General features: G+C 47.8%; 2 protein-coding genes across 2 annotated transcripts; both read left to right on the top strand.

Annotated features, from left to right (window-relative positions):
• The first annotated feature begins 798 nt into the window (after positions 1-798).
• On the top strand, positions 799-3309 carry LOC148594668 (uncharacterized). Its single transcript, XM_088524848.1, is given in 3 exon segments — positions 799-832; positions 2060-2975; positions 2977-3309. Coding segments are annotated over 2 exon segments (1146 nt in total). The 5' UTR covers positions 799-832; positions 2060-2159; the 3' UTR covers positions 3307-3309.
• Positions 3310-6734: 3425 nt separating this feature from the next.
• Positions 6735-8093, top strand: LOC104581076 (uncharacterized). Its single transcript, XM_088524847.1, has one exon. It carries the CDS (start codon positions 6824-6826, stop codon positions 7991-7993), a length of 1170 nt encoding a protein of 389 aa, XP_088380973.1. The 5' UTR covers positions 6735-6823; the 3' UTR covers positions 7994-8093.
• Positions 8094-8776: the final 683 nt, after the last annotated feature.

The following is an 8776-nucleotide window of genomic DNA, read 5'->3' as shown; positions in this document are numbered from 1 at the left end:
GTGTGACAGGGGCTGGACACTGGCTATGTCAGTCACAGAGGGGCTGTGGTGGGGTGGTTACACTGCGTGTATACGGGGAGAGTCTCCAGGAGTCCATCCCTCTGGAGATGTGACAAGGGCGGGTCCCAGGCTGTCTCAGTCAAACAGAGGGGAGTGATGGGGGGGGTCTCTGTCTGTGTCAGTCACACTAAGGGTGTGTGGCAGGAGGCTGGTCTCCAGCTGTGTAAGTTACGCTGGGCGTGTGACAAGGTCAGGTCTCTGACTGTGTCACTCCCATTAGGGGTGTGATGGCTGCTGTTCTCTGGCTGTGTCAGTCACCGGGGCGGGTGGGCGTGATTGCGGTGAGTCTCCAGGTGTCCTCATCCCAGGGGGTGTGTGACAGGGGCGGGTCTCTGTCTGTGTCAGTCCCTTTAGGGCTGTGACAGGGGCGGGTCTCTCGTGTGGCAGTCCCATTAGGGCTGTGACAGGGGCGGGTCTCTGTCCGTGTCAGTCACACTGGAGGTGTGACAGGGGCGGGTCTCTCGTGTGTCAGTCGCACTGGGGTTGTGACGGGGCGGGTCTCTCGTGTGTCAGTCACACTGGGCGTGTGACAGAGGCGGGCCTGTTCCCCCCTCCCTGCAAGTGGTCCCGGCCCAACATGGCTGCTGTCGGGCTCGCCGCACTCTGAGAGTCGACGTGGGGTTCGGCTCCGCCGGGGGCAGCGGCCGTGCCCGGTTCGGTCCGGTCCGGTCCGGTCGGGTCCAGTCGGTCGGTCGGTCCTGGGCAGCGCGGCGGCGGTGCCAGGAGAGGTGGGGGGAACGAGGTCTGCGCCCTCGGTGTCATCGCGTCTGCTGTGAGTGCGGCCGACCGCTAGCTGTATACCAATACATACATATATATTTACACGCGTCCTTGCAAAGTCTGGCTGTTTCCTTGGGGCTCTGTCCCGAGCATCCCGCTCGCGCTTAGCCGGGTGCTTTGCAAAAATCTTGGAGTCGTCCGGAAGCTGCGTGGGAAACGAGTGTGGGTCGCGGGTGTTGCAGTTATCTTGCAAAATTATAGATATATGTGTTGGGAATACAAGTGTGGGATGGGTGCATGGCATCAATAATTTAGTGTATGGATACTATATGTGGTAAAGAGAAATGTATTTCACTTACCTTCCTACCTCTTTTCCCTTAAGAACTGGAGCTTTTTTTGTGTTGGCTGGAAAGTGTTAGGATTTAATGAATTTGTGTACTCATATGTACACAAATTGTTGTGTAAACATATGTAAGAATGAAAGAGAAGGCAGACTACATTTTAAGTATCTCAGTATTAGGAGGAAGTATTAACATAGTAGAAGATGATAGAACCACATATGAGAATCTGGAAGACCAATGCAATCTCAGCTCTGCACTTTTAAGTTCCGAGAGATTTGCTGAATGCTAAAAATCATATGGATGGAGTTTATAGCAAATTCTTCCCTTGTACTGCATGGCATGAGCCCATGCCCTAAACAGATGGATGCACTGTCATTAAAAAGTGAGAAAAGAGCAAAAAGAAATCCCCATGAAGCTGACATATTAAATGGATGCATATGAAACCCTCCATCCAGGAGACAGAGGAAAATTTTTAGTAAACAGCAGCTCACATAGGAAAAAAATTGAAACACCCTGGATATTGAATGGGGAAGGTGCAGAACCTGTTTGGAGTGTGTGACTTCGAGCTTGAGGTCTAACACAACTCCAAATTGTTTATTATTTTATTTTATTTTAGGGTTAAAAGAGCAATATTAGTATGGTGGCCCACTCTTCATTTCTGAGAGCAAGAGGATGGTTTTGGGACTGCACTTATGGCCCCTCTGACTTGTCACCAACTTGTGCAGCCAAGTGTTGGGGTGTTTGCATGTCAGTCTTGCTCCCTTGACACAGAAACCCTTGTTTGTCTAGATCCCCAACCTGTATTGATATTTGGGGTGTTTCGCATTGTGTAGTACCACTTACTTTAGTACTTTACTACTAGTTCCTTTTCATTTAAAGTAACATCTCTAATGCTACCTTTGCCTGGTAGTTAATTAAATTCTTGTTTCTTTTCTAAGGAAGCTACGATGAAAGAAGCTAACCATGAAGGGGCACAGGAATTTGTACTGCCTGTTTTTCCACAGATACTAACAAGTAAGCAGTATATGATACCATAGGATGGAGGTGGACTTGGTTTCTGTTAATGACACTTGTCACACAGGTGAGGAACACTCAGGTCATTTCAGGCAAACCTCCAAGAGGGTGGGCTGCAAAGCCAGCCTCCAGGTGGAGGTGCAGGAAGATTACTCACCACCTTCTAGTCCTGGTTGCATCCCTGCTGCGTCTTCCATCCGACAAGGAGTCCTTGGAGAACTGCACTGTGAAGAAGAGGAGACTTTTGAAACTTACTACCAGAAGTGTAACTCAGCCACCCCTGGAGTTTTTGTCACCAACTTTGACCTGCAGTGTGAAGATGAAGGTTTAGAGTGCAGTTCTGCACTCTCTGAGGAACTTCAAGGAAGAGTAAGTGAGGATGATGAAAGCATCGTTCTTACTGATTTACTTGAGGAGGAGGAGGACTTGGAGCACATCTCTGGGAGCCCTTTGACTTACAAGGGCAAGAAATGTGATGCCTCTTTTCAGGATGTGAGTGAGCTGCAAGAACACAAGCAAATTTGTCTTGTGGAAAACTCATGGCAGTGCCTCGTGTGTGGCAAAGAGTTCTATCATGCCGCAAACTTGCGAATGCACATGCTCATTCATTCCAGTGACTGGCCATACAAATGTCTAGAATGTGACAAGGGTTTCATCCGCACAGCTGATGTCTGGAGGCACCTGCACAACGTGCGCAAGATAGAGCCTTCTAACACTTCAGGAAATGGCGTGGCCAGGAACCTGTGGTCTCCAGGACACAGGAATGGTGGGGGAGATGTTTATCAGCACTGTTCTGGTGACCAGGTACCTGGGGAGGAAAAGTTGATATCGTACATCTGTCCCAACATGTTGCAAAGGCTTCCATAAGCCTAGCTTGCTTTCCAAACATAAGGTGATGCACCAGGAAGACAAGCCTTATGAATGTCACGAATGTGGGAAATCCTTCGTGCAGTTGCTCAGGATGAAAAGACACCAGCAGACTCACTCTGAGGAGCGTCCCTTCTACTGCGAGGAGTGTGGGGGGACGTTCACCCGGCTGGCATCGCTCCAGCGTCATCAGCGGATCCACACGGGAGAGAAGCCCTACTCCTGCGCTTACTGTGCTCAGGATTTCACCGAGCCAGGCTCCTTGAGGAGACTCGAGCACACACACAAAATGAAGACTCCATAGTTTATGGCTATTTTGTTTTCTTCTGACCTAGTGTATGCACTCTGCTTTGAAAAATCCTGCTCATAAGCAGAGGAGCAAAAGGCTTGTCACCAATCACCATCTGCAAGACAGCCAGTATAACCCTGGGTAGATGCCATGATTTTGGAGGAACTTTGATCCCTATGGGGAAGAGCAGTGCTTGCTGGTGGTACGCAGCATTCCCTGGCAGCTCCAAGAGGAATTGCTTCCATTGCCAATGTATTGGGTAGACGTCAAAAGAGATGCAGAGCTGTTGGGTTGTTACCAGGAGTAGTTGGACTCATCTGGGGCATCTGACCATGTAAGACTCATTGGATTAGAGCTTTTGTGCACATATGATCTCAAAGTTAGGTATTCCTGTCTAGATAATCACCACTGTCTGATGCTGCTTTTGCAGAACTGTCCTGGTAGGTATCCCAGCCCACGAGACCAGAACGATTCACCCATCCCTTCCAACCACACGTGTTGTCTCCTTTTACTGTGTTAGTTGTAATAACCCATGATTTGGATTTTCTGTTTTTAATGCCCATTTATGATCTGCACCCCGTGCAAATATGCTTGCCCATGGTGGTATTGGTCTTTCATGTGCTTGTGTATTACTGGAGTATTGATGAATGCAGAGAGAGTTGTGTGCTTGGCTTCCAGTAATGTTTGTGGAAGGAGCATGTGGCTCTGTGCGTCCTGAGTTGAGATAGAAGAAATCTTTTAGCCTGGCCATCTATTGCATCACTGTAAGAGATGTCTAAGAATTTTAAATTCAGAGAAAAAAAAAAGATAATAAAAATGATGAAAATCTTCTGAGTTTCTTTCCAGTTTGTGAGAGTTGGAATTATGGTTCTTTCTCTGCAAAATTCATCCCACCAAGCGATGTGTGTGAATTCTCAGTGGATTCAAGGGCAATTTTCAAGAGATGTTACCAATTTATTTTTTAACTGTCTTATCGAAAGAAACTCAACTGCCACTTAACTGTGCTCTGAAAAGTTCCTTGCGTTTCAGTTAGGGAAAAGGAATAGTTATGTTTTTTTTTTCCTGCTCCCAGAAGAGTAATTGCTGGTTTAATTTTATAAAGATCTGTGAGATCCTATAAAAGTGGAACTTTCAGCCCTCTCCTGTATAGTATTTAAACGCTGTGCTTTACTGTGCACTGTTCCATTCAGGTTTAATCCCAGTTCTCTATGTGCTGTTACTGGGAGATGCTCCTTTTCACAACCTTTGAGAATTCTGTTTTTGTGGAATAGAGCAGCAGTAGAGCTGTCCCATGTACAAAGTGAATGCGGTGCTAAAAGTGGAAGCAAAAGGGGCCTGAGACCAGTAGCTGTTTGGAAACAGAAACTGTTGGGAGGCTTCGGACAGAGTTCCCAGAGGATTGGACTTTGCACCCTCCCCGCTGCATGAGGATGGTGCTAATGTCGAGATGGATATGTGGGAAATAAATGTGCTAGGGTGGAGTGTGAACAGAAGACAGGACTGGGAAAAAATATAGGAAAAGGGTGAGAGGTCCTCCAAAAGCAGTGGTCTAGAAAAGATAGAAATTTGTGCTCCAGACCAGTGACTTACCAGGTGGAGGAAAGGGAACTGAGAATGCCTATGGATTGCTGTTGTGCTGCAGTTTTGGAAAGGGTATTGGGATCCTAGGAGTTCCAGCAGGAATGGAGAAGTGATGCCATCGGTGAAAGGGCCTCTGCCAAAATCACGGGGTGCAGTTTGGGACGTGTGCGTTGGAGAAGGCACCGTTCGAGCTGCAGGAGAGGCAGCGAAGCCGGGGGCACGGAGCGGCAGCAGCCCGACGAGAGCTGAGCTTGTTTCTCCTGGCTAACAGCGTCCCAGGGCACGCGGTGGCTGCCTGAGCTTGCTCGGGAAGAGCAGATCCCGCGGTTAGGGCAGCGGAGCGGGCCGAGCGCCGCCTCTCCGGGGCGGACGCGATGCCGAGGGCGGCGCCGCGGCTGCGCCGGGACCGGGCCGGGCCCAGCGGCTGCCCCGCTGCTGCTGGTACCGCTGCTGCGAGGGGCGAGATGCCGAGCGGAGACACGGAGCGCGCGGGCTCTGGGCCCGGGGAGTTTCGCCTCATCCCTCTGTCCCTGCCTACAAATCCGTGTTTCTTCAAGCTTGCATCATGCTTAACCGTTTTCCCGCTTTCCTGCTGTGTCGGGCTGGCCGTTCTCAGCAAGTTTCATTAAGGAGCCTTCCCTGGAAAGTTTACCTTGAGCAAGCCAGCCTGTTACTTCGCTAGGAAGCCGGCGGCAGCCTCCTGGAGACACCCAGCCCCATGCTGGAAGGTAAAAATAGCCCCTATTTCCATGCAGGTGCTACCAAGTTAATGGGAATGTTTGGAGCTGACGGATGACTCGAACCATTGTTTTCCAGACAGTGCCTAATGAAGAAGATTAATTCAGACTTGTTTTCAGGATCGCAGTAGAAGAGAGCTCAGTTTGTGCCTTGAATGAAACTGGTCTTTCTGAGACGTGAATGAGACCTTTCACTTAAAGAGTGTTGCTGTGACGCCCTTATTGCTAGTTAAACCTACTGAAAATGAATAGGCAGTCTTTGTAATTTATATACACATGTAAATGCAGAAATATATGCATGCCTGCATATTTACTCATTCATACACATTATATGTATGCTTATGTTTAGAGAAGTTTTAACCCAGACAAGAGCTTTGAGGAGGAAATGGAGAAGGAGCAGAAGTGAAGGAAATATTAAAAAGTGGCTGTGGAGGAGCTGGTGGAGATCAGAAGAGCAGAGTTAACGATGCAGGGTGGGTAAAATGCACTTTCTATGGTTAGACTAGCTATTCAGACCAAATTCTGCCTTAAAACTGGTTGACTGAAAACTCCAGGTGGATCTGCTATCACCAGCTGGGACAATTTACCCAGAGAATATGAAGCCATTCTGGTGGGCCAGCATCTGTAAGGTTGACTAGTGAGCTTCTTGGGCTGCTCTTTTAGGCCTTTCCTTACATATGGCTCCAGCACATCTCTCTCCACAATATGGTGCCGGCCAGTTTATTCAGTAGCAACTTAAAAACAAGGATTAGAAGTGAATCGTTGGGAAAAAGGCTTGCTATAGGGCAGCTGGAGAGATAAGCATAGGACTTAACCCAAAGTGTTTTGTCCCCAAAGTTCTTAAGATTTTAATTTAAATAGAAATGGTTTAACAATTTACATTTATAGCAAAAACTGGTTTATAGTAAAGGATTTAACTTTATTATCTGTGTGTATTCTATACACTGGATGTAAATATTCTACATATATGCTAGACAGTGGTTCTGTTTTACCCACTGCATAACTAATGATCTGTTCCATTCTTTCAAACATAACATAGGTTTTCTGTGACGATGTATGTTTATTTTCTGTTGCTATCAGAAAATCCCTTGAGAATTTTTTTGTTGTTGTTGCTTTCTAGGGAGGACTGAAGAGATCTGAGAATGAGATGTACTTACCATGAAAGACCTGAAGAGCTTGGTGTACACAGATAAACACAGCACACACATCAGAAGATGGATGTGAAGGTAGACTGGGACTCTAAGGATAACACGTGTGACACAGGTGAGAAAAGCTCCAATTATTCCAGACAGACCAATAAACATGTGGGCCACAAATCTAGCCTCCGGAAGGAGGTAGACATGAGCTACTCACAGAGATCCACTCCTCGTTACAACCGTGCTGGACCTTCAGGTAAACAGGGGCTTCCTGTAGAGTTGCAGTGTGAAGATGAAGAGACCTATGAGACCTACTACCAAAACCGAAGTGAGATGGCAGCTGGGATAATTGTCACCTCCAGTACCAACTTTGACTTGCAGTGTAAAGATGAGGATTTAGAGCGCGGTTCCTCTAAGTGCTCCAAGAAACCACAGAGAAGGCTGTGTGATGAAGATGAAAACGCTGTTCTTGCTGATGTTTTTGGTGAGGAGGAGCAGGAGCCCATCTCTAGGGAACCTTTGCCATATCGGTGCAAGAAGTGTGGTGCCTCCTTCCAGGGTATGAGTGAACTGCAGGAACACAAGCAAGTCCACCTCGTGGAAAACTCATACCAATGCCCTGTTTGTGGCAAAGAGTTCTTCCGTGCTGCAAATCTGCGAATGCACAAGCTCATTCATTCCAGTGACAGGCCACATAAGTGTCCAGAATGTGACAAGGGTTTCATCCGCACAGCTGATGTCTGGAGGCACCTGCGCAACGTGCACAAGATAGAGCGCTCCATGGTGATCCTAGGAAATGGCATGGCCAGGAACCCGTGGTCAATAGTGCACCGTAGCCAACACTGTGTTGAGTGCTCTGATCAGCCTTGTGCAGAGAACCCAAAGTCAGAGAAAGCAGACTATAAACCTTACACCTGTCCAACATGTGGCAAGGGTTTTGATAAGCGTAATCTGCTTTCCAAACACAAGGTGATCCACCGGCAGGACAAGGCTTACAAATGCCAGGAATGTGGCATGGCATTCATCCAGCTGCTCAGGCTGAAGAGACACCAGCAGACTCACTCTGGGGAGCGTCCCTTCTACTGCGAGGAGTGTGGCGGGACGTTCACGCGGCTGGCGTCGCTCCAGCGTCATCAGCGGATCCACACGGGAGAGAAGCCCTACTCCTGCGCTTACTGTGGTCATTCCTTCACCGAGTCTGGAACCCTGCGGAGGCACGAGCGGACGCACAAGTTGGACATATCTTAATACCTTGTTCGCTGTGGTTTGTGGTCACCTTGGTTGCTTCTCACCTGAAGTGGGCTGAAGGGAGCGCTCCATTGCATGCGCAACGGCCGCTCTGGATCCCGCTTCCCAATGGTGGAGAATGTTACATCGTAGGGAGCTCTGCAGCTTGTGCTGACAGAGGTTGTGCTGCCTGCCTTTAAACTGGTGTGTGAAGAACTAACTTACTGCTCTGTTTACCAGCTGAATTGGAGGGGCATCAGGTTGAGCTTTCTGCAAACGTGTGGGCATGGGGCTTTCTTCTGCAGTCTTGGTCCCCAGCCAACTGTCCCCTGCTTCCTGGAGCAAGGTTGTTCTTCAGCACTGGATTTGCATATTTGTTGTTGCAAGTCTTTGCTAAGACAGAGTAGCCCAGAGATTCCCACATATCCCTTCTGTCTGTGCACTCTGTTGATTTTTTTTAACTGGGTATTTTTTTATTTGGAGGGGAAGTATGCTGTTGGTTATTTAAAAAAAAAAAAAAAGAAGTTACATATTAAATTGAACCATTATCAGCTGTACTTCATAAATATTTTTATCTGCTGATCACAACTTCATCTGATTGGTGGAATGACTGTTAATGATGGAGAGAGAGCTTTATTTTGGCTGGGAAGGGGCATGTTGTTGAAGTGAGGGATTTGAACAGCTTTGTGTTTCTGATGGAACTGTGTGCACTAGCTCTGTCCAGCTGAGTACTGCAGTAGGAAATTTTTGAAAGCACGAAATACAAAAAGTAGGAAAAAGACCAAATGTCAGTCACCTTTTGCT

This window comes from Tinamus guttatus, unplaced genomic scaffold (genome assembly GCF_059628265.1).
Source record: "Tinamus guttatus ecotype Peru unplaced genomic scaffold, ASM5962826v1 Tinamus_guttatus_pri_ptg000215l, whole genome shotgun sequence".
Lineage (NCBI taxonomy): Eukaryota > Metazoa > Chordata > Aves > Tinamiformes > Tinamidae > Tinamus > Tinamus guttatus.
This window is presented reverse-complemented; position numbering and strand designations above follow the sequence as displayed.

What these genes read in the sequence shown, in the direction of transcription:
- LOC104581076 (XM_088524847.1), top strand. Translation starts at nt 6,824, where the DNA reads ATGGATGTGAAGGTAGACTGGGACTCTAAGGATAACACGTGTGACACA.